General features: G+C 46.3%; 1 protein-coding gene across 1 annotated transcript in view; it reads left to right on the top strand.

Annotated features, from left to right (window-relative positions):
* Positions 1-25,953, top strand: part of Flt1 (fms related tyrosine kinase 1) — a 167,625-nt gene that overhangs the window by 45,457 nt on the left and 96,215 nt on the right. Inside the window, exons 5-10 of the mRNA XM_005344712.3 lie at positions 440-602; positions 706-842; positions 3,354-3,528; positions 4,820-4,937; positions 7,307-7,476; positions 8,903-9,062. Of these exons, the coding sequence (XP_005344769.1) occupies positions 440-602; positions 706-842; positions 3,354-3,528; positions 4,820-4,937; positions 7,307-7,476; positions 8,903-9,062 (923 nt within the window). The remainder of the gene's footprint in view (positions 1-439; positions 603-705; positions 843-3,353; positions 3,529-4,819; positions 4,938-7,306; positions 7,477-8,902; positions 9,063-25,953) is intronic.

Raw genomic sequence — 25,953 nt, 5'->3', positions numbered from 1 at the left:
TCCCAAAGAGAAGTTTAGAGGGTCAGGACCAACCAGCCCCCAACCCTACCCAAGGCAGCACCTAGCCAGTCTAGACAGACTTTGGGCAGTGGCTGTAGTTGGGAAGTCAGAAAAATTTTGACTGTGATTGACAGATTTCTGGTGTCCTTTAGGAACAGGTTTGAATCCCCATCTCACCTGTGTCCTGTTGCCAGTAGGTATTCGGGCTGAAAACAGTACGGGAGACCTACGCAATGGCTCAAGAAAATACCTAGGTTAGAGTACAGGGGACTTCTGAGCTGGACCCTGGTGTTAGCCTTCCTAGCTTGAGTCCCTGCACCCTCCTTGAATGGCTCAGTGCAGTACAGTAGTTCTTGCTGAATCTGAAAGCCATGGTTTCTCATAGTGTTTTGGCGCATTGCTACCAGGACGCTGGTCAAGCATGCTTCTTTCTCTGCAGTTTCCAGCTGATACTCTGATCCCTGATGGAGAAAGGATCACGTGGGACAGTACGAAAGGCTTTATAATAGCAAATGCGACATACAGAGAAATAGGACTTTTGAACTGCGAAGCCACAGTCAACGGGCGCCTCTACCAGACAAACTATTTGACCCATCGGCAAAGTAAGTGCCGTCCCAAGGGTGTGGACACCGGGAACAGTCCTTTGAGCTCCACCTGGCCTCTGAAATCTTGATTTTTAACTTTTTTTTTCTCTTCTGCTTGCAGCCAATACAATCCTAGATGTCCACATAAGCCCTCCAAGCCCGGTGAGACTGCTCCGTGGCCAGACTCTTGTCCTCAACTGTACCACAACCACCGACCTGAACACAAGGGTGCAGATGAGCTGGAATTACCCTGGCAGAGTGAGTGGCCGCTTTTCTAGTTCTTCTTCAGGGCGCTGTTTGAGTCTGCTTTGAGCAAGCGAAACCCCACTGGGTTTTTGAAGTGGGAAAAATGAGAAAATGCTGCTCCCAGGGCGGTGTATACGGACAGGAAAGCGGCAGGTTCGACCGGGTGCCTCCCTTGCCTGGCGGTCCCTGGGTGTGATAGTGCAGATCCTGGCTTTGATGTCTGGGGCTTGTTTTGAAGGGTAAGGGCTGCTCTTTCCACTGGCAAATCTGGAAAGCAAGAGGGACCAGTTCAGTTCGTCCTCGGAAAGGGCGCGTTAGGATTTCTGGATGAGAGGGGAATTTATCACTGAATGCCAGGCAGGGCCTATCTTTTGTCTTAACAACATTTCAGGAGATTGTCTTTGTCAGCGCATTCATGGAAGGTTCTGGCAGACAGTCAGGCACCTGATTGTGGTGTGTTTGGTAAAGATACTTCAAGCCAGCCACCCGATACTGCACATTAGCCATCAAAGGGGCAGTTCTGTCCTTCAGAAACACAATTGGGAGGAGTGAAGACAGAGTCAGTTTCCTCATTCAGGTGCAGCATCCTTACCAGCCCCAGGTATTTACTGAAGTGCGCAGATGGGAAGGTGACGATAAGCTGGGTAGAGAACGCTGGCAGCTGGCCTGCTCTCCTTTCTCATGTGCCAGTGCCCAAGGGCGGGCGTTTGCTATGCCATGCAGACTGCCAATCAAAATTAACTTAGGATTAAATAATGGACGAAAGATTAATGCTTCAGCTCCAGCTTGGTTTCACCAGCTTCCCCCGCCCCCATGGAAGTAGAAAAACTTTGCAACCAAAGATAGATTATGTTCCCTATAGGAGCCGATCAAATATTGACAATTTTCTAGACAATACTGTTGTTCCTTTTAAATAAAACTGCTAGAACATGAAGCACCATCTTCTAATAGAAAAAAATTCTCAGTAAATGTCAAGAGGGAAGAGACTTTTATCCAGGTCCAATTGCTGTTAAGATGTCGATCCTGGAGGCTGGAGAGATGGCTCAGAGGTTATGAACACTGACTGCTCTTACAGAGACCCAGGTTTAATTCCCAGCACCCACACGGCAGCTCACAACCACCACTAACTCCAGACCCAGAGGATCCAAAGTCCTCTTCTGGCTTCCTCAGACTCTCAGGCATACACATGGTGTATAGCCATATATGCAGACCAAACACCCCTACCACACAGCGAAAACAAATAACAAAAGTTCAAAGAGGGTATTAGTTCTGTGTCTACTGGGTACCAATGACCTCCTAAAACAGAGCTTGTCCAATAGGATGTTCCCTGATAGAAATATTCTCTGTCGCCCCTGTATAATCAAGTATCCGTTAGCCACTGTGGCAGAAGAACACGTCAAGTGTGACTAGCCGCAGTGAGGAATTCTTCATCTGGATTAACTGTATTAAATAGTCCCATGCAGCTAGTGGCTACAGAGCTGGACAAGGCACTTTCAGAGGCCTGGATTAGGTATTTCCCAAGGGATCAGCCATGCCAATAATACACTTGGGAAGAAAACTCTTCAGAGGGGGAAGTCACGCCTCTAGACACAGTGGCCGAAAGGCTCCTGGGTCTGTTACACTGGGGACTGCTTCTGACTTTTCACAGCAGTGATTGACAGCTGTGTCTTTTGTTATTGCTGAGAACCATGCAAATGGCCTAAACACATGTCGGTGCCAACGGGGAATGAAAAGGCAGGTGGGTGAAAGTTGACTAAGCATGGTCGAGGGAACTAGGTTCAAGACCCTCAGCTCTGTCTGGACAACTTCCAAGTCTTTTTCCCACGACCCTCCCCAGGGAAGGACTTGAGAGGGGGAAATGACGTGCTATGTGTTATAAGAGGAACAATTGAAGGAGATGGCATTGCATCTTCTCCGACCAGTGAGCCTGCCACTGTAGCCAGCCAGATAGCTGAACGTGGTCTTTCCCTGAGATAAGGGACAGACCCTGCAGATGATGGCTGAAGTCACCTCTGGGTGTGCACATCCCACGTCCCTTTTGCCATCATTTAGCAGAAGCTGATGAATACAGCTCAAGATGTGAAATAATGAACCGGGAGCAGTTGAAGCCAGGACTTGAAGTTTCGTTCCCATCAGTGGGAAAGGGAACTTTGTTTATTTACAGGAATCTGAGGGGACAGGCTGCTGTTCAGAGGAGAGCCTGTGATGAGGAGAAATCACTAAATGCATACCCAAAAGCCCTGAGTTCCTGGTATTCTGTGGTAACAAAGCAAAACCCCTCCAACCTCAGCAGGTGGTTACACAAAACAACCAACACAATATCTACTGCGAAGCCCATTTACAGAGAAGAAGGGCTCAGTAAAAGCCGGCAGGCTTCGTGTCTGACGCACATCTAGACAGAGGCGTAGACTCCTAATGTTTTGCTTGTGGCGGATCTGATGTGCCCCCAACCTACATACTGATCCGAGGAATGCTAAGACACACAGTGGTGACTTCTCCACCCGCTATGCGTTCTCCTTCTAGGCAACTAAGAGAGCTTCCATAAGGCAACGGATTGACCAAAGCAATCCCCACAACAATGTGTTCCACAGTGTTCTTAAGATCACCAACGTGCAGAGCCAAGACAAGGGACTCTACACTTGCCGCGTGAAGAGTGGATCATCGTTTAGATCTTTCAACAGCTCCGTGCATGTGTACGGTAAGCACAGAGGTCAGACGTGCTGACTTCCACGACCCTTTCTGAGTACTCTAAGCACTGGGGGAGGGGGGGGAAGCCACTGTTATTTTTGGCTAAGAGTTACGCAACCATGAACGAAGCCTGCGTTCTCTTGCTCCCTCAAATCAAGCACATTGCATACTCTTTAAATTGGATACTTTTGGGGAGACGGGCTGAAAAGTTGTAAGAGTCTGAGGTAGAGGAGGACCAGAGCAAATCAATGTCTTCTGGATGTGACAAGACCACAGCACTCTGTGGTCGCCTGCAGAGGGTCTACACAAGGCCAAGCCAGTCCACAATCCTACGCAGACAGGGAAGGGACTCACAACCCTAACTAAGGAGCTATGGACAGCTGATGACTTCTGGGGGAGAGAGAGTCAGTGTTCTTTAAAGGTGTGGCCCCTCATTGGTCAATTGCTCCCCAGTGGATGGCCCCACACCCAGAAATCTACAGCCAGCACAAGCTGGAATGGACGGGTTATTAAATGAAAGAGAGGAAATGAAGTTGGGAACGGGAAGGAGATGGGTTAGCTCTTCAAGGAATTAACACGAGGGGAAGAGGGGGTGAAGAGAATCAATACGCATTGTATGAAATTCTCAAAGATTAGTGAAAGCTTTTACTAATACTACTTTTGGTTTGGACAGTTTTGATTTTAGATGCTTGCTTTGGTTAGGGGCATAGGTTGTAAGGCAGTCTTGAGTTTCTCGTTTACTGTCAAGTCTAAACAAAACAGAACCCAATGATCAATTTTACTCTATGTGGTGGCCAATCTTCCTGATAAAAGCTACGATAAGTCACTTGGAATTCATGATCTTCTGCTCCTCATTTAATGATCATGGAATGCCCAAATGGTTGTTTAATTATAAGATGTAAATTCTGTAAGGACAAGCGAAAGCCTTGTGTCCGTCGTTGCAAAGGAGACTAGTGAGTGGTCCTCTGAGAAGAGCGCCCGTGCTATCGGAGACATTTTCTCTCCTCCTTTACTGTCTCAGCTCGGCGTTTCAGCCCAGAGCTACTTTCTCCATCTTCGTTATATCAGCTAGGTAGATTTTAGAAATACTGTCCCTTGTTATTGGGACAGAGCTATAGTGATACTTTGGTTGCCTAGGCACCGCTTTACGTCTCTAGGACTTGCTGGCAGCTGACCTGAAGGCATCACCCATTGATTGACACTTGGGCTCTTGGACAGGCTCCATCACGATTCACCGCCTCTCCACTTAGGGAAGGAGTGAGCTTGTGTTTACATAAACATCGTCTTTTCTTCTTTCAAAGGAAAGGGATTCATCAGCGTGAAGCATCGGAAGCAGCAGGTGCAGGAAACCATAGCGGGAAAGCGGTCCTATCGGCTGTCCATGAAAGTGAAGGCCTTCCCCTCGCCAGAAGTTGTATGGTAGGAGTCGGATGGCAGTCATTTATTTCCCTATCAGTCAAGATACTTTTTATAAGTAGGAACTTAGGCTCACAGTCCTGAAAGAGACCCGAAGAGGCATAGCTTGGAGCAACTCTGGCGAGCTGGACACTGCGTTGATTTCTGGGTGGTCGCTCTGGGGAGGGCTGGATGGGCCTGGAAGAAGGGCCCAGGGGTGAAGCAAGAGTTGAGGGATTTGAGTGCTCCATTCAGTTTGTCAGTCCCTCACACATGCTAAATTCCCACATGCCAAACCTTCCTATGATGTCAACAGTCTTTGAATGAGATGTGTTGGGCAATAGCGCAGAGGCATCTTGAGTATGTAGCATGCTCTATTAACCCTGAAGAGTGGGCCCTTGTAATGAGGGTGCCAAAACTAATCCCTCTATGTGCAGCTGGGTTGAAGGTCTTAGCCGTGTTCTAAAATTTCAACAGACATTATTAGCAGTAGGACTCACTCATCGGTAGGTGTGGACAAGCGAACCTACTTGAATTAATGAAGGTTTTTCTTTGGTTTGAAGTATTCAGAAATACCTTACACAACTTTTTCCTTCAAAGAGTCAGACCAGTACAGTATCTATGGAAAACAATGCGATCTGTTTTGAATCTGCAGTCCTTTTGCTAAATTACTTTATAATGTCATTATCTTTGGCTTAAATCCCTATATTTTAAACAAAAGGTCCGCTCACAGTTGATTAGAAGAACAATACATACCATACAGAAACCCTGCCGTTTTGGAAAGTCCTTACCAGAGTTGTCTGGCTCTTAGCCCCTCAGTGTTTGTTTGCAGCTATCTCAAATATTTAATAGGAAGTTAAGTAACAAATCAAAACTGTGTGCTAAATCTTCGCAACATTGTAGTGGGAAATAAATGGATATTTTTACTTTAAAATATCTAAAAAGTTAGTAGAACACTATAATTTTCTTGCTAGTCATACAAAGTATGGGTTAAGAAGAGGAAAAAAAATTATTGAATTAAACAGATCAGTTCATAGTAACCTAGTGGTCGGGAAGCAAACTTTTTCTCTCATGGCTAAACACACCCTTTGTCTATCCATGCTGATCTATTCAGTAACTAAGTAGCAAGGAACAAATGAAACTAATATCTCCTTTTAAAATGCTGTCGTATTACTAGGATGCAGCTGAAACAATACTAAAAAGCTATTTGTAATTACAAAATACAGCATAGCCAATTTAAACTCAATTTGGAACTGAGACCCAGAGAGTTTGTTCCCGGGTCTGCAGGCCTAACTAAGACCCATTTCTACCTCCTCATACAACACAGTACACACCCTACAAATGAAAGGGCCTTTGAAAGAACTATACATTTAAAGTCATGGGCTGGAGAGATGGCTCCGTGGTTAAGAGCACTGGCTGCTCTTGTAGAGGACCTGGGTTCATTTCCCAGGAGCCCCATGGAAGCTCCCAACAACCTGTTACTCAGTTTCAAGGGGCCCAGTGGCCTTTTCTGACTTCTGTGGGTACTGTACATATATTGTGTACTTGCATGCATGCGAGCAAATGCTCAAACATCAAGTAAAAGTAGATCTTAAAAAAATAACAAAATATAAAATTAAGTCATCGATTCTCTGAGTTCAAAAGGGTCTTGAGAACTTCTAGAAGTCTTGAGAGACACTGTAGGCCAGACTGGTCTATCTGTCACACATGTGACACAGATAGGGTAGAGCCAGGCCACCTGACTTGCAGTACAAGCAGGTGACACCAAGGCATTGATTCTGCGTTAAAAACATTTTAAAGTTCCTGTTGCCTGGTGCCTTTGATTGTTCTTCCTCGAGGGGGATTATCTTGATTTCACTTCAGTTTCTCTGTGAAAGGGACAATTGGTGTGACCATTTATGTAATTAATAAGAACTCCACATGAGCCCACAATAGGTGCAGCTATTTTTAATTTTTATCAGATCTAGTTCATCTGACGTATAAGAGTGCTTGTACTTCTCATGGAGCCTTAAAGAAAACACTTGACAGACTCAGACCTGAGCCTCTGAGTTGGTCCGTATGTCTCAGTGGCTACCAGCACCCTTGTGGGTACGTAAAGCCTCTACTTTCTTTTCTTCATTTAGTTCATTCCTTCCTCTTTGTGGATAAAGATGAAGTGCTACCCAGTCTAAATCTCTCACCTGACTTTACTGAACAGTTAAGTGTCTAAAGTTAAAACAAACAACAGCAACAAAACACACACACACACACAAATAAAAAAAAAAAAAGAAACAAGCTGGTATCCAAAGACTCAAACTTATTCCACATAAGGTTACAAAACGAAATGGCAGATGCCATCAAAGTGACACCATAAAGTCAACGAAGTGACTCACCCACCATGCTGTTAACCGCAGGTTGAAAGATGGCTCGCCCGCCACAGAGAAGTCGGCTCGCTATTCGGTGCACGGTTACTCGCTGGTTATCAAAGATGTGACTACTGAGGATGCAGGGGACTATACGATCCTGCTGGGCATAAAGCAGTCAAACCTCTTTAAAAACCTCACTGCCACCCTGATTGTAAATGGTAAGTTTCATTTTGCGCGACTTGGGTTCTATGACAATTACTGACAATTTGTGAGCTCAAAAGTCAGTGTAAATGGTCCAAGGAAACAAACTTTAAAAATATTTGGTTTTGAGTTTATTTTATTTTATTAAATAAGTGTTTCGTCTGCATTGGTGGATACACGTATGTGTACCACATGCATACCTGGTATCCAAAAAGGTCAGAAAAGGATGTCAAATCCCCTGGGACTGGAGTTGCAGATGGCTGTGAGCCACCTTCCTTGGAACCAAACCGGGGCCTCTGCAAGAGTAGCCAGTGCTCTGTACTATCTAGCCCCACATAAGTTTTCTTTTTATCCTTTCTATTTTTGGTTTTTTTCAAGACAAGGTTTTTCTGCAACTTTGGTACCTTTTCTGGAACTAGCTCTTGTAGACCAGGCTGGCCTCAAACTCACAGAGATCTGCCTGCCTTTGCCTCCCGAGTGCTGGGATTAAAGGTGTGCGCCACCACCGCCTGGCAAATTTTTTTGTTCTTAAACAATTTCTAATGGTTGAGATGAAGCTCAATCGTAGAGTACTTGCCTAGTAAGTACAAAGCCCTGGGTTCCAGCCCCAGCACCACAGAAAAACAAAGAAAAAACAGACTTTTGCCTCCATCATAACTGCTTCATGTCTTCTGGTTGGTTGGTTGGTTGGGTTTTTTTTTGGGGGGGGGGGTTTGGTTTTTCGAGACAGGGTTTCTCTGTAGCTAGAGGTTGTCCTGGAACTAGCGCTTGTAGACCAGGCTGGCCTCGAACTCACAGAGATTCACCTGCCTCTGCCTCCCGAGTGCTGGGATTAAAGGCGTGTGCCACCACCGCCCGGCTGGTTGGTTGGTTTTTTGAGACAGGGTTTCTCCGTGTAACCCTGGCTGTGCTGGAACTCGCTCTGTAGACCAGGCTGGCCTCTTACGGAGATCTGCCTGCCTCTGCCTCCTGAGTGCTGGGATTAAAGCTATATGCCACAACTCAGCTATTACTTCTTGTTTTCTTTCTTCCTGCAGGCAAGGTGGCTTTTCTTTTTTTTTTTAATATTTATTTATTTATTATGCATACAATATTCTGTCTGTGTGTATGTCTACAGGCCAGAAGAGGGCACCAGACCTCATTACAGATGGTTGTGAGCCACCATGTGGTTGCTGGGAATTGAACTCAGGACCTTTGGAAGAGCGGGCAAGCTCTTAACCACTGAGCCATCTCTCCAGCCCTGCAAGGTGGCTTTTCCTTATCACCATCACGGTGCTCATACTGTGTGATCAAAAGGCATTTTTCTGCACACTCTGAGCATTTATATGGTGGTGTTTCCCTGACATCAAAACCAACAGGACTGGTCTCTCATGTGGGACCCAGGAGGAAATCTTTGGCTCTGCCCTTGACGTCTCTCTGCTTCTTTCTCCTCCCCCTCTCCAGTGAAACCTCAGATCTATGAGAAGTCCGTGTCATCCTACCCAAGCCCAGCTCTCTACGCGCTGGGCAGCAGACAGGTTCTCACTTGCACCGTGTATGGAATCCCTCAGCCTACAGTCGAGTGGCTCTGGCACCCCTGTCACCACAATCGCTCCAAAGAAAGGTAGGGACAGTTAACTTCTTATGTGGTTTTCAAAGATTAACTAGATTCTTTAATGGCCACAACTGGAAGTCCCCAAACATGCCCTAAATTCGAGCGGGTAGACAACAGCTTCTGGTTGAAGACACCCTAGCCTTGGCTCATGAGATTGCTCTTTGCTCAAGTGTACGGGAACGTGGGACAGAGCCAACCTACTGGGAACTGTTACGTGCCTTGGCTAGAGCTTGCATGTGCCTTTTCCCAGTTGAGTAGCACTGCCTGGGGCTCTCCCACCGTGTCAATTACCCCTGTCTTCCCATTATTCATTTTCTCTTCATTGGCTGGAGTCCAAGGTCTTCCCAACACATACATGGCTACTGTTTGCTATTTTGGGCATGGCTCATGCTTTTCCATCTGTCTGAATTTTGCTTCCACCCATTGTCTGTCTCCTAAGAAGTCGGTTTTTATCAAGCCCCAAGGCTCAGCTCTTATGTGACCTCCTCTTGTGAACCCTCTGGACCGCCTCTTTCCAGTTTGTTTCTCCCTTTGCGGTATGTGCACCCTTACTCACATGCTTGTCGTCCGTGTGTCAGTCCACAGCCCAGGTTTGTCTGTCTTCTGCAACCACCCAGCAGATAGCCAGTAGCTGCCACACAATGAATGTGTCCCGGCCCTTCGGCAGCTACACAGAACTTCCTTGCATCCTGTCTGTGACTGAGACCTGTTTGTTTTTGTTCCCTGTTTGTTTAGTCTATAGAGAGATGATACCTGTGCTAACCGGAAATACAGGAACAGAATGGACAAGTGCAGCAGGGAGCAGCTACCCAGGAGTTAGCATTATGCCCATCTATTCGCCTTGTTGCTTTTAACCCTACCTGGAGAGTGTCAGGGACGGTAGCGGCTAAACCAAAGCCAGCAAGCTTCTGAGCAAGCTTGACAGAATGCAAGCCAGAGACAATTCTGTGAGGACTCTCGGGTTCTCTAGGAGGTTCCTGCAGTCGTGACTTCATCTGGGTCTTGATCCCTGGTTTAGGACACAGTATGATGACAGTGGAAAGATACTGGTGAATCCTGGAATTCAAGCAAAGCAGCTATTTCCACAGAAGTCTGAGTTTTCATTTGAGAGTCATTTCCTAAGAATAGAAATAGAAGTTGCAAAATATTTCAGATTTACGGACATTTCATTGAGACCATAGGAGACCTATAATAATAATTCTTCTGTTATTTTGCTGGTTTGAGTTAGGCATCAATCCCCACTTAGTGGGTCCATCTGTTTCAAGAATTGATGCTTGTACTAGCATGCAAACAAATGAAATAGTAAAAACTAGTCAGTCAGGATAAAAGTTTAGAAATACATTTTCATGAAATAGCATTGCCTTTTATGTATATTTAAATTTTTGTTTCGATAACAGCAAATCCAAAATTTCAACATTAGTCTTACTAAATTGTAACAGTAACTATGTTAGAAAATTCAGTGATTAGGGATAGGACACCATACTATGAGTCTAGGGTTGAATGGCGCTAATGAGATATGACTGTGGAGGGAGGGGCCAGGTGAACGCAGTAAGCGTCACCTCCCTTTTCAGTCCCTCTGCGTGGGGTCTTTCTCCCTTTTGTGGAGGATGCACAGCGAGTCCAGGAAAGATGCCCAGTGAGCCCAGGAAAGATGCCTTATGCCTCTTTGAGAAAAATCACTTCAAGACTCAGAAACACTGCCTTAAAAATTTGTTGACTCTTTGAATTATTCTGTTAAAGCCACCTTATTATTTTTTAAGTTTAATTTAATAATACACAAACTAGATCAAACGTGGAAGATCTAACTCTTTTCCATGTAGTCCTTTTTTATTTTAGATATGGTGTTGCTTGAAATTACCTGCTGAAATACGCACACACGTAAGCAGCTTTTGTTCTTTGGTCGGAAGGTACTGACCGAGCACCTCGGTGAGGCTTGGTGCTTTAGTGGCTAAGTGAGACATATTCGGAGTCACCAATGAGACTTTGACACACTGAAAATAACAGAACACTGAGTTACACTGAGTTGGAGGGAAAAAAGCTAGACGGATACCCAAATGAAGCCTGCTGTCATTACTAAAAACTTACAGTGTTTTCGTGTAAACATATTTCATAAGCTTTGATTCATTTGTAGATAGGAACTTTCATTGGTGACGTGACTCAGGATGTTCTGTTACACTTATTTTGAGTTACATCCTTGCATGGTAGTATTTACCCATGCTCTTCAACTATAAATATGCCTAACATTGTAGAATTATTTTATATATAATAATTACATACGTGCAGAATAATTATTAGTAATTATTTACTAATTACTTAAATTTGTAATTCTTATTCAAGGGCATATCTACATATGGCCGCAGCTCGAGCTCTCACTTATTTTGGTGTCCCAACATTATTACTTGGTTTTCTAGGACCAGTTACTTAATATACCCAAGTTAATACCAAAGAACGATTCAGAACACTCAAATTTCAGTGTTTTGTAAAGTCTGACAAATACTTTAAAAGTTCGGAAGTACGATGAGCTAGAAATTTCTTATTTCAAAGTATGTGGCAAAACGCTTTATGCAAATGAGCTTTGTTTCAGCTGAGTAATGCTGTGGTTTGTGTTTCCCCCTTCATTCATTCTTGTAAAGTATCAGTAAGACGCCCTGATGCGCTATTACACAGTAGGATAGCTATAAATAACAACTATATGTTCTATCACTCAGAAAGATTTGCGAAACGAAACTCAATGTTCTTGTCACAATTACACACACAAAAGAAAGTGTTCGAGCTATGTTTAACCTGATTTAAGCACGCTGCGATTTATGTGTATGGAGGTTTCACACAGCACCCCATTTTATGTCTAGTTTATAGGATTTTATGTATCAGCTTAGAAACATCATTAAGAATAAAGTGAGGGCATTATTTACATTGGTATAACTAGTGAGCAAGAAGCAGTAATTGTATGACCCCCATGCCTTTCTCTTATGTGTTTGTACAGGAAGGTGTCAGAGAAGCAGACACTTTCTTGTGGCTGTTTAGTAGAAATGAAATAAATTGTCAGTGCTGAGTGAAGAGGGGTTTGGGGACTCGTTTTCTTTATCTTCCACAACCAATAGAGGCTTCTAGATACTTGCTATCCCTCTTCCCTGTTAGCCTAGCATCAGCCTAGGAAGCTTCCATGGGAGCAGTAAATGCTGGGTACCCTTCACACGTCCTCTGTTAGCATGACTGAACGTGCTTCACAGGCAGAGGAAACTCCACAGTGGGAAAGTCCACAGTGGCAGTCTTATAAGCATGTTGAGGAGCGCATTTCTCGGAGACCCACACACTTGTAAGGAACCACGAGGGAAAAGGCTTGCCTGCATCAGGGCGGATTTCACAACATGAGAAATGCTAATGACTACTTCAGAAAAGTGAATAGAGATGACAGGAGGTCAAGAGCAGTTCCGTTGTGCTTTAAAAATAGAAATCTAGTAAGTCTGGGGGAAGCAAGCAGAGCAGGGGAAGAAAAATTAAGGAACAAGGAAGAGTTAAATAAAAGTAAAAGGAGGACCAGACAGACGGGCTGGAAAGGGGATGCAACTCCCCACCGAGTGGTCACCCTCTTCATTCTTTCCTACCCTGGCAGGAAGTGGTTCTGCCCTGGCCGGCAAGGAGGATAAGGCTAGGGTGGGACAGAACAGGCTGTCCCTGTAACCTATACTCAATTCCTGGAATACACTTGGCCCTTGATTTTAAAGAATAAAATAGGATTAAGCCTCCTGGGCCAGGTGATACTCTTTTATTTATTTTTTAATTTTTTTAAATGTACGTGTATGAGCACTTATCTACTTGTATGTATATGCACCATGTGCATGCAGTACCTGTGGAGGCCCAAAGAGGGCATCAGATCCTCTGGGACTGGAATTACAGATGATTGTGAGCCATTATGTGTGTGCTGGGAACTGAACCCAGGTCTTCTGTAAGAACAGCAAGTGCTCTTAATCGTTGTTCTTGATGGCAAGTTCCCCATGGGCTTTGCCTCAGCGCTAGTGCACTCATGTAGGAAGGGAGATGTAGAGAAGACTGTGCAGGGCAAAGAAGCTGGTCTCTACCTTGACAAGTGACAGACTGACAGCAAGCTATCCCTCCCTGGGGACCTGGGGTTTCCAAGAGAGGATGAGAGGCTTTCAGGCGTTGTCTATTTGGCCGTTTGCTCTGTTTTCTCAGGAAGGATCTAGATGCTCAAAGACTGCTTTTGTTTGCGTGTGTTTCCATGCCAAGGAGACTTTCGGGTGACTGGCTAATGGAAGTTTGAGCTTGTTTCACCTGGCATGCGTTAGGGAGTGGGCTTTAGTTGGGTCACTCTTGCTGACACTTCCTGCCAGCCTAGGTCATCTCTCCCACTAGTAGCCAGAACAACATGGTCGATTGAAGTGTGTTTTCTCCTTTTTAAAAAAAAAAACAAAACTCAAGTTTGATTTTAAAGTGTATCTAGGTCTTGACTATCGGGCACAAGCCACTTTAATTCTCTCTCCCCATCTGCCATAGTTTATGTCACACCCGGAAAGGGGGAATCTCAGCTGAGGGGTTGCCTCTATCAGGTTGGTCTGTGGGCATGACTGGGAGATATTTTCTTCATTACTGATTGATACTGTGGGCGGTGCCAACCCTAGGCAGGTGGGCCTGGGTTCTATAAGAAAGGTAGTTGAGCAAGCCAGAGGCAACAGTCCTCTGTCGTCTCTGCTTCGGTTCCTGCCTAGAGTTCCTACCTTGGCTTCCCTGAATGTTGGACTATGACTTGTATGCCAGATAAACCCTTTCTCCTGCCCACAAGCTGCTTCTGGTCAGTTTTTTATCATAGCAATAAGGAAGCAAACTAGGACACCATCTGATGGTCACAGCTTTAAATGCAGGGTAAGGAGTAGCGCTGATCACTTCTAACAGATACAGTCACACAGCATGCTGAGTTGGCCTCTGGAATAGAGGAAGCGTTAGCACTGACTTCCTCGTGGAAACATCATTTTCAAGTCTCAACTGTGCTGGCCATGTAGGTGCACACCTCTAATCTCAGCAGTTGGGAGGCTGAGGCAGGTGCATCTCTGTGAGTTTGAAGCTAGCCTGTATAGTCAATTCCAGCCCAGCCAGGCCTATATGATAAAATCTTGTCTTTTAAAAAAAAAAGGCAGTGACGGCCAATGGAATGTTTTAGGAATTGCATTAGTATTATCTGTATCCCACAGATTGATTTTATACATTACCAAATGTGTAATGTCAACCATCTCATACATAAACATGTAGTAGCTACTGGTCATGTTAAACGGCATTCGTCATGGGATCGAGCAGGATCCAGCTTATTTGGTGGTTGCTTACAGGATATATGTGTGTACCTGCAAAATATCTCTCGTGTACTATTGTGGAACTAGAGAGCTGGCAATCAAGGAAATGGGTTCTATTCTTGGCCCCGCCCCTGACCTCTGTGGGACCCTGGCCAGTGAGTTAATCTGAGCAGCTTCCGTCTTTCAGTGACGGTTCCTAGCCTCCCCTTTCCTCTCATTCCCAGGAATGGAGGAACTCAATGAAAAAAAATCACTCTAACTTACATGTTCTCCTTCCAGAAAGTCATGAAATAGCATCCCAGCTGAGGTGCATGGATAGTGCCCTTCTGTTGCTTATGAATTATGAATTAACTTGACCCGGTAACTGAAGATCAATGACACATAAACAACATCTTAACTGACGAAAGCAGGGTGCTTATGTAGGCAATATTCTGCCAAATACAAAGGGATTTTTTAACACAAAAAATTACCAAGTAGTAAAAAAAAAAAAAGACAGGGAGCGGGGTGAAGGTGGCGCACACCTTTAATCCCAGCACTCAGGAGGCAGAGGCAGGTGGATATCTGTGAGTTCGAGGCCAGCCTAGTCTGTAGAGCAAGCTCCAGGACAGGCTCAAAAGCTATGCAAAGAAACCGAGTCTCAAAAACTGAAAGAAAGAGAGAGAGGAAAAGAAAGAGGGCTGGGCTGGTAACGTGCAATGGTAGAGCATTGCCTAGGGTATCTGGAACCCTAATTCTACCTCTAGCAACAGAAAGAGAGTGTATTTCAGCCCTCCTCCACCGTTGATGTCAACCCACATCTTCACTGGTGTTAGCCTGGACCATCTCTGCCAGTGATGGTCCAGCAGAGCCATTGCCTCTGTCCACCTGGCTCTAAAAGTTTCCCTGCTTTATTTGCTCTTTTTCCCATGAGCCCCCTCAGGATGGCAAAGACAGCTCTAAAGTCTCAACTTGTGGAAGGCTGCGGAGGTAGAGTCATCTTTATAACTTTCTTAGCTATACTGGTGGGTTTCCTAAGAAAATTCTATTGATCTGTGATGGATTCTGAAGTCACTGTGTCTAAAACCCTTAAGTAGGTTACATATGGAGGCTAACCTAATCACATATTTTAGAAGGCAAGTAGAAAATGATATTCCCTTCCTCTCAACAACACTTTGAAATCTCGTTTCTGATTTGGGGGTGCACACCTGGGACCAGCCCCCTGGTTCAGGACTAAGTGTGGTTTGCCCTTTGCTCCCATGGGAGGAGGGGTGCCCTACAAAATCAGGGGAAGACGAGTCTCTGAGAAGGGCCGTCCTAATTGCGTTTCTCTATTGTTTTCCATTTGCACATCAGCAAGCAGAGCAAGCCTGGATCATTAGCGATGTGCCAGGGAGAGCTCGTGCTGGAGAACCCTAGTTTGGGCATCAGTGGGGTATGCGGAACAAGCAAGACACAAACAAAACAATTGTTCCTGGTAGTTAATTAGAAATGTCCTCGCGGACCCCGATAAATCGACGGCTGGCAAGAACGTCTATTATTTTTACTCTGTCACCACTTTAGGTCCTCTCTTCTGCTCTTTCTTCGGGAGAGTTTTCGTAACTAAGTTGGGAGAGTGCGCATGCCCCAAGGGGCAAGATGTAGATCAGATGTCTGAGGGGAGTGGTCATTTAAGAAGGCTGTATCTTTATAAATATGATCGCTTCCCTCCTGTTTTCATATCTACCACATTTTTCTTAAAAGAGCTGAGCTTTTACGCTCAAGTGTCTGACGTCCTCTCTTTGCCGAGTGTATCTAGGTACTCAGGCTCGGATCTGACATATTGTGGGGAATTTTAACTGGCCACAAACAAAACTCAGAGCCCAAAAGAGGACTTAAGAAGACCGCCTGCCCAGAGCACTTTAGCAGGACATTTGAGAGCAGACCAAGCTGAGTAAGACTGGCTATCTTATACTGGAAACTTTTGTCACTAGCCAGGATTGATTGTTCGCTTACTAATGAGATGCTTCTTGCATCCTCTGGGATAATTGTGGAATGAGGAAGCACATACTGCCCAATGTCCAGACAACAGCCCTTATTAATATTTCATAGAGAGTCCTGAGAACAGAAGCACTACTTTCTCTTCCAGACAAATGCCCCTTTCCACTTGCCCGTGCTTTATAAAAATTTCCCTCTTTTCCCACTCTTCATACTGCGGCAGTGAACCCAACGAGTGATTGTTTCTAATGAATTAACTGTCTCCTATAATTGCTATCAAACATTTCATTATGTCTTTTAAATTAAGCCAGAAGGCTGTGTCCTTGGAAGTCTTTGCCGGATGGGTTTTATTGTGGTCTCTCAAGTGGGGGTCGATATAGTTTCCCAGGATTCCTGGTAGCAAAAGACAGTGACCCGCAATTTAAGAAAATGTCTCACAAAGATGGGCAGAGCCTTTTGGGTTATCATTGGCCATAGAGAGACTTTTAAATATGGGGTGAGCATCTTTATTGTGAGTCTGGTCCAACTCAAGGCCCTTAGCTGGTGGACAGAGGCTGCACCGTAGACCCGTGCTTGGGTGAGAACCCTTTAGTTCTGTAACTGTTGACCTGCTGGATTTGTTTGTTGACATACGGACTTTGGGAGGGAGTTTTAATATAACTCAGTGCCCCTTTAGCACAAAACCAGAGCCTGGTGAGCGGAGATGGGAGCTGTGTAGCCCCGGTGCTACCCGACAGTGCACACCTACCCCGAGTCCTTGCTTCTTCATACTCCCTAGGGATGGCCCCCAAGGCAGCCGGCTACTGAGTTGTAGTAGATCCCGTAAGTTTGATGGCTGTGTCCCTCTGGCGTCAAAAACTCTGTCCATCTCTTTCACGTACATTCTCTCTCGCCCACATGGACATTCCCTCGGAGAGACTGGGTTTCTCTTAGTTTGCCATGAGGAGCCCGAAGCTCAGCGTTTGCTTCTCAGGTCTTTTCCGATCATAGACTAAAAGGAAAGGCCTGTGAGCCAGTGTGAACAGTAGGTCTGAGGGAAATGAAGCTCGGCGGAATAGTGAGGCAAAGAGTTAACGGATCCACCTGTTGTCTCCTTTCCCCTCACGACCATGACCACCAGTGGCGCTCTCACTGTGCAGTGGCAATTGATCTCTGGCGGAAAGGTTCCATTCGCTCATTTACTGTCTAGGATGAATGTTCTGGGCTAAGATTCAGTCAGTGCTCAGCACCGCCCCCCACGTTCACCCTAGGACTGCATCGTCTCCATGGCCCGCGTTTATTATCAGGCTGAACAAAATGGGTCAGTGGTGGGTAACTAATGGCTAGTATAGCAGTTTAGAGCTAGGCCCTAGGCATGACGAGTAGGTCGTGGAATATCAGATGGGAAGGGACGGCGATGGGCAGGTATGACTGAGGTCTAGTTAGAGAGTTAGAGGTCTAGTTTCAGGCACACCTGAAAGTTAATTGGTCTGGCTCCAGGAAGAAAATAAAAGGCACCATAGGAAAGGCAAGCTTTAAATGCAATCTGAAAGTTTGGGAGTAGAGCTGTCAATCACTCTACGTTACTCCCCTGGCCAATGCCTAGGAAGTTCTGCTGTCTGCTGACCAGAAGTCCCCCTTGTCACTTCCTATAGATGGCCCTTTAAGGACGAATTACTAGTGCTCACTTGTAGCGTGTGACATAGGCCCTGAGTCCCTGAGAAGGCCTTCCATGTCTGAGAACCAAGACTGTGAGATTGCAGAGGTGAACATTCTCTGATATCCCTCTGTCTGAGGCTCTTTTCCTGGCTCCATCGCTGGGAGTGATGCCAGATGGTCACCTGTTGCCACCTTCTTGATGCTCTGCCTTTCCGAGTGTGGACAAGCCCTCGGCCAAAGAGAAGAACAAAAAGTAGATAGAGCTGATTTCCAGCTACATCGTCGACAACAGCTGCTAGAGAACAGGAGGCTAGGAATTCCATTTTAGCTGTCTCTATAGATAGCAATAATTAAGACCTTCCCAAGAGGGCGTGGCAAACCTCATGTGTCATATCCTCGTATTATCTCATCTGATTATCCCAGCACTGCCGTGGGGCAGAGATTTTGTCATCACCAGTTTTCAACTCAGGCCCAGAGTTCAAGGACCTGGTGAGGAAACGGTCCTAGTGGACATGCCAGAAAAAGATGCCAGCGAGTGGCATCTAGTACGCCAGGCTTGGGCCATCGAAAGCATGCCTCTTCCAGCACGGGTTTCTCTGAAATTAAAATGACAACCACCAAATGAGTAATTCTGGTCAAACACCGGTATACTTTAAGAAGCCCGGGTTGTGATATCAAGAGCCCGTTGTCCAAGGTGTTAGGATGCAGGAAGGCAATACGGCCTACAGCCATTAAGAAATAAGCTCTGCTGCCCACTGCCATCTCCCAGCTGTGCGATCCTCATCCCTCTGAGTCTGGGTTTCCATGAAGTTAGCACTGACGCAGGAAGGCTGAGGGAGGTTACAAGGGATGATGGACCTGCTGCCCTCGACCCTGTGGCTGCCATGGTGCATGTGCTGAGCTTCTTTGGTGGACATTGACTGGATTGTTTAGGGTACCCTCTAGCAGCTCACTGCAAGCCCACACCCCCCAGCTCACTGCAAACCCACGCCCTCCCAGCTCACTGCAAACCCACGCCCCCCAGCTCACTGCAAACCCACGTGCCATCCCCAGCTCACTGCAAACCCACGTACCCCTCCAGCTCACTGCAAACCCAAGCCCCCCCAGCTCACTGCAAACCCACTTACCCCACCCCCGGGAGATGTCAAACACACTGAGACCCTGTACAGACTGGCCATCAACCATCTCGCAAGATGACCCCTGCTGTTTGCCAGATGTCATCCCAAGAAGCATGTTTTTGTCTTGGGGCAGGTCTCGGACAATTTATCCCAAAGAAACCGACAGAAACAACATGAAGCCTCGGTTATTTAGGAGGTTAGAGGAATTACAGCCGTTGTATCTACTGTAGCCCGTTCTTCTTCAGCTATGAAATGCCCACCAACTCTGGTCCTGGGTAGCCCTCTGTAGTTCCCGGCTCTTGGCATTTTGTCTGTGTGTTCTCCAATGTATTCTGCCATTTTCCCATAAATGCGATTTGACTCTTTGATAGACACAGCCACCCTTCCCTAACAGCAGGAAGCAAAAGCCATGTGCTTCTTTCAGGAGACATGGGGAGGAATGCGCATGAGAAAAAAAAAGGAATTTTAATTAAAACGGTGCCAGTAACTACTGACTTCGGCCAGTACCTCTGCCCACCCTAGGAGACTGGAAAAGAGCACCAGTGGTCCACTTCCTGTTTCTCACTAGACCAGAGGATGCCTCTTTCACACGTTGGCATCCCTGTCTGCATTGAGGCTAACCAGGAATATCACTTTGTCAGGCACTGGCTCTGCCAAGCTGACTTTATCCAGGTCCCCATCAGATCCTGTCGTCACTAATGTTTGTCACTGTGAGTGGACAGACATTGATGGTGTGACATAGCAACGACTTTAAGAGGTGGTTTGAGGTCATTGGATGGTCACTAGTGCCCCTCTTTTCAGCCCATTTGAGGTCAGTGACCTATGGCAATTTGGCGCCTGATGAGTGTAGACCCACATCCAGATAGGCCATCCTGTCAGGACTCAGTCTCCTCGCTGGGCAGCTAGCTGAGGCTCAGAATGATGAGTAAGACAATGTTTCTGTCCCTACGTAGCTCTCAGTGTAACCAGATGACAAGCAACATTCCCAGCCTGCTTCCGGTGTGCCAGGCATGATTCTAGCCCATTGTCTAAGTTAACTCATTCAGTAGTACTGCGATACCTGCTGATGTCAAAGGGATCGTCTTTAAATTCTTTCTGTTTGCTTTTCAATACCTGTAATAAACCTATTGAGCCGTTGGTGGCATGGGATTGGTTCATTGCAGTTTGCAAGGCAAAGCACTTATTCATTGCCACAGGGGGATTCAGATGAATTATGATTTTTCTGTGACCATCATTCCCATAGACAGACATCTGCTGCCTGAGGGAATGAGCGAAAAGGCCATCCCACCCTCCATCCCTGGGCTAAACCATGAATCTGTGCCCTACCGTGTAGAAAGTAAGCTGTCTCCTTCTGTATGAACAAACCACAGCTGGGTTGGTGGTGGCCCACACCTTTAATCCCAGCACTCAAGAGGCAGAGGCAGGTGGATCTCTGTGAGTCTGAGGCCAGAGCAAGTTCCAGGACAGGCTCTAAAGTTACACAGAGAAACCCTGTCTTGGGGGAAAAAAAGGAGGGGGGGGGGAGAAACCGCAATGTTTGTCTGACGTGCTCTCCTCATTACCCACTTACGTGTCCTTCCTGAGTGCGTTAAAGGATATTATTGGTAGCCACTCCTAACATTTCCTTAAAGATTTCTTTATTAAAATCGCCCTTCCTCAGCTGGCCTAACAGTCCTTCACTGAGAGGGAAAAAAATGAATGGACAAAATAGATGTTTTCGTTGAGGTTTCTATCTGGGCGTAATACTTTTGGCCTCCGGGTCCACCCAGGTTGTTGGGCTGAGGAGCCCTGATCCTGGTATAGACTCTGGATGATCCTGGAAATGGGGGATGGAAGCTGTCGAAGTTCATACTACAAGCTGGGTGCAGAGGCTAGCACGAGGAAGCTGGGCAGAGTCTAAGACAGACCCGAGTATGAATGGGCCATGGGGCCTCTAGAGCAGGAAGCCTGGCAAGCCAAGGCACTCAGGGAAAAGCTCTTATCTCAACAGGGGTGGCCCAGGACTCTGGATCTCCCCCACCATTGTCTGAGGAGCTGACCCAAAGCTTACCTACAGTCCCCAAAACTCTCCTCAGTGCCCTACCCCCTCATTGAGACAAGAAATAATTTTCAGTATGGCCTCCAAGGCGTCACAAGGTCTCTCAATAAAGTCAGTCCTCCAGAGTCCCCTTGGCCTGACCCCATGACCACCCTGAAGGCCCAGGCTCTCTTCCTGAGCAAAGGGAGCAGGAACCATTTTGTCTAAACACACCTTCCAACCCTAGGCCTCTTCTGCCAGCATCCTCTCCACAGATTGTTGCATTTGTTTTGAGAGACTGGGGGGGGGGGGAGGGAGTGTTGGCAGAGCCTGTCAATCTGTTGCCTCAGCTGCGCTATCTCCAGTATTTTGACACAACACCCACAGTAGCAGTGAGATGTTTATATCAGGCCCTCCTGCAGGACGTCCTCCATAATGGCGACCTCTACCAGCCTGGGGCTGGGTGTGCCTTCTGGCCCGTCTCCAAGCAGTTTTTCTTTTCCTTTCTGGTTTTTGTTTTGTTTTGTTTTGCTCTAAAGACATTTTGCAGCTTCAGTTTTCTTTTGGTTGCTTCACTACCCTTTTGCTCCCTAACTTGAAATGCTTCTGGTTTTTGCAGAGTCTAGCTATGGTCAGCATGAGCAGTGAAATCTCATCAGAATTAAACAGATGAGCACTGAGAGTTCATCCCCATGGTTCGCTATCTGGAACAGAATCGAAGAAAGAGGAAGATTATTTGATTTGGGGGCTTTGTAGAACTTCCTAGAGTCTTGGTTTTCTTCCTTAATGAAGTTTTAAATATATATTTAATATGCTTGGGCAATGATTCAGGCTTACTGTAGGCATTCAGTAGGTGTTGGGGCAGTTAGCTCAGCACTACCTCCTCTATTCCTGCCGTGGGGATGCTCTCTTTAAAGTACTGGGAGTCATATTAAAACAGGTGAACTCCTGTCAGCCTCACTCAGCCCTGAGACTGACATCCATCTTCTCCAATCAGAGGATCGCTTCATCAGGGCTAAAGCCTGCACAGCCCCTCCCTTCTGATTCCACCAGGTGCACCAAATCTATGCTCCCAAGAAAGGGAAGAACAGACCCAGGTTTTAGATGGGAGGGGAAGAGAGGAGGCCTGAGGAAACCTGAAACTCAAAACTGTTTAACACCAGCATGAAAGCAAACGCCACCTGGGCTCTGGGGGACACCAACCACTGCATACTTGTGACAATTAGAGTCACGGGAATGGACTTGACTGCAGGAGCTGTGTTGTTTGTCAGCTCAGAGTAGTATAGAAGGTGAAATTGCACACGCTGAGATGAGAAATGTTTATTAGAACCTGAAAAGAACTGCCTAGGTTATGGGGGGGGGGGCCGACCTTAAAAAGGGCAAAATTCCCCCAATGTCATAATAGTATTAATAAAGAGCGGAAGTATTCTTGATATACACAAAGAGGCCTTGGGGGCCTGCGAAGGTGGCCCAGACCTAACCACCGAGTTCAATCCCCGGAACCACCTATAAAAGTGGAAAGAAAGGATAGACTCTGGGGTTGTCTTCTGGCCTCCAGATGTGCTCCGTGGCCTGTGCAGTTGTGCAAAGTCAAATATGCAATAATAAGTAAGTAAAGGAGTGGATAAATAAACGTAATTCTTCGAAAGAGTCCTAGAGTCCAGTGACTTCTTGGTACCTGAGAGTCTGTGGGTGTCATAGTGCCCTGGGTGGAAGGGTTAAGTGTGATCCTAGGAAATGTGCCAGAAAGGAAAACAGGTTCTGCTGGCTGCAGTGTGGTTGGGGATAGGAGCTTGGCCTGGCACTGCTGTTCCCTGTGAGCCCAACCTGCCTCTTGTTGGGAGGTATAAAAGAGCCAGGAGACAACAGGGCAAACCCATTCCCACAAAGAAATCAGTCTGAAACACAAGGTCTCTGGTGGCTGCAGAGAGGGCAGCGGTCCCCACTGTGTGTCAAGAGAAGAACTTTGGATCTAGGAACTTTGAGCAGTCCCCCTTTGAGTTAGACAGACTGGCCTGTAGGGCCCGGCTCCGTGCATCGTTGGTACCTAATTGGTTGACTTGTTTTCATTGATTTATACAGGTCTTTGGTTCTAACAAAGTTGTTCAGCCCCAGAACAGTGGACAGAGATGACACGAACCCACGCTTGCCCCCAGAATTATTTTCCTTTCGTTGGTTATAAATACCTCCACCTCATGGTGGTTGACGCTCTGTATGCAAATACAGGCAAGAGCACTGGTGCTCCTTAGGGAAGGAGCAGGGTTGGAGTGCTGCAGAGGACAGAGCGAAGCTGGTGACAGTGGCCTTGTCCAGAATAGCGCATGGGAGCTTTCTTATCTCTCTCTGGCAGGAGCTGCTGTGGGCTTCCTGTGGGAAACCAGGGGCAAGCTCTGCCTTCCTCTTGTTGTTCGGCTTCCGCCTCCCTCAAGACTGTTCCCAGCACCGTGGTTATCTTTGTGTCTTCAAACGTGGCACACTCTACTTCCTCAGGAGCTTGATGTATTCTTAAGACTTAGGCAAGGGCCCCTCCCCCACCCCCAGTCTCTTTTCAAGTGGTGTTAGAGAGGCAGGTCCTCAATGACATTCTATTTTTATGGTTGAATGACAAAGAGGGGGAAAATAATAGCCCCTAAATTAGAAGAGAGCCACAAAACCTGTCCTTTTCATTCGGAGGACCTGGCAAGCTAATGGAGCCTACAGTTTCCACAGTAAGGTTTGATTGAGCCTTGGTAAATGCCCTTCGAGGTGAGGATGGCAGTGGGGGAAGGGGCTCGGAGGCCAGTGGCCCCAAGTGAGCCGAGCCGACTGTATTTCCCTTGGGAAATGACTAGGTTTGCTTTACTCAAACATACTTCTTTGCATTTCCTGACGATGAAGTGTAACATGTTTTAAGATCTTTGAGGAAGCCTCCCTCATCCTTTCCAATGCTTTGAGGGGCAAAAGAAAGTACCCGAAGCCTTCTCTTCTGGTCAGGGGCGAACTTGAGCGAGTGCGCATGTACAGGACTCACCCAGCGCATAGGCATGGGTACACAGATTGCGCATGCTCCTGAACAAACTGCGTCTGTGACAAGGGTCGGCTGACAGTCGCAGTTCATGATACCAGTGCCTCAGCCTAAAATTGAGAATGTTGATCATGAAAACAAGGGCAAAGTGCCATTTATATCATCGTCTCGGGACTCTATTGTTACAAGGCTTCTAATAGAAGTTGGTTCTATTCCGTTGTACTAATCAATAAGAGCAAAAATATTCACTTCTGTTACCTGACAGTTACGAAAAATAGCAGAAAACTCCTAAGCACCCCAAGGAAGGATCAGTCCTTGTTCTTTTTATTTTAAACCTTTTCATTTACCCATAAGGTGGTTTTGGTGGAGGTGGGAATTGAACTTAGACATTGGGAGAGGTCCGACGTTTGGACCAGGTACAGTCATTCAATTCTTGAATCTAGTTATAAAGGTGGCATTGTGGTTGTAATAGAAGATGTGTATACCCTTTAGCGATCCCCACGGAAGCATGATGTCTAACTGAAAACTGGGCTGTAGGAGGCAGGGGCATAGCTCAGTGGGAGAACAGTCATGTAGCCTGAGGCTGGGGTTCCAGTCTTAGGAACACACATACACACCACACACACACACACACACACACACACACACACACACACACACCACCTGGGTGAATAATCAGCATAACCACGTCTGCAGGTCAGGAGCAGGGGAGTACAGAGCAGGAGACTACTCTGGGTCATGGGGAGAACTAAGCCAGCAGACATCATCCTGGAGGCAGGTCCCAACTCAAGGCCCCTGGAGGATCTCCTGCCCTCTCCAGCCCTCTCTCCTTCTCCCTTACTCTACTCTCCCGTGTTTAGTTCATGCGAGCATCACTGCTCTGGGGTACTTAGGACCTGCCCCTCCCTCCTTCAGGAAACGGTTTTAAAATTCCTCCTCATTTGAGAATCTCCAGGTTCCTCTGTCTGAGTCATGTTCAAATTGTGTCCAGCAAGCTTTCTGCTCACCAAAAGTTCTAGAGTACAAGACAATGAAATGCTTGAAAAGGGACAGAGTGGGGACTGGAGAAATGACTTAGCAGTTAAGAGCACTGGCTGATCTTGAAGAGGACCTGGGTTCAAGTCCCAGCACCCATAACCATCTCCAACTCCAGTTGGGGGGATCTGATGCCCTCTGCTGGCCTCCACAGATTGTGTGTGTGGGGGGGGATCTGATGCCCTCTGCTGGCCTCCACAGATTGTGTGTGTGTGTGTGTGGTGTGTATGCACACACACGTTGCACAGACACAAGCAGACAAAACACCCAACCACATAAACTAAAAATATGTAATAAATAAATCTTATTTTAAAAATTAAAAGAGCAGGCTGGGCGGTGGTGTCGCACGCCTGTAATCCCAGCACTCGGGAGGCAGGGCCAGGCGGATCTCTGTAAGTTTGAGGCCAGCCTGGTCTACAAAGGGAGTTCCAGGACAGGCTCCAAAGCTACAGAGAAACCCTGTCTCAAAAAACAAAAAAACAAACAAAAAAAAATTAAAAGAGCAAGAGTCCATAGGCTTTAAGAATCAATGCTGTTACCACTTTCCTTTGATAATTAAACACTTGAAGCCCAAGAAGTTAAGACCTTGCTGTGATAAGACCAAACTTGGAGAGAGATTAATTAAATTAAAAACGACTCCAAGATGTTTGTTTCCATGGACACTTACTTAGCTCTGGGAGGAAAAAAAGGATAACTTAACTAAATATTATGACTTAAAGCCACCCTGCGTAGATGTGAAATGCCACCATTTTCTCAGGGTTTCCATTTATTAATATAATGCCCCTACCACCCCCACCATCACTGCCACCAACCCCACCCCTACCCCACCACA

This window comes from Microtus ochrogaster, chromosome 2, assembly GCF_000317375.1.
Source record: "Microtus ochrogaster isolate Prairie Vole_2 chromosome 2, MicOch1.0, whole genome shotgun sequence".
Classification (NCBI taxonomy): Eukaryota; Metazoa; Chordata; class Mammalia; order Rodentia; family Cricetidae; genus Microtus; species Microtus ochrogaster.
Note: the sequence above shows the minus strand (reverse complement) of the source record. Positions and strands in the feature narration are given on the sequence as shown.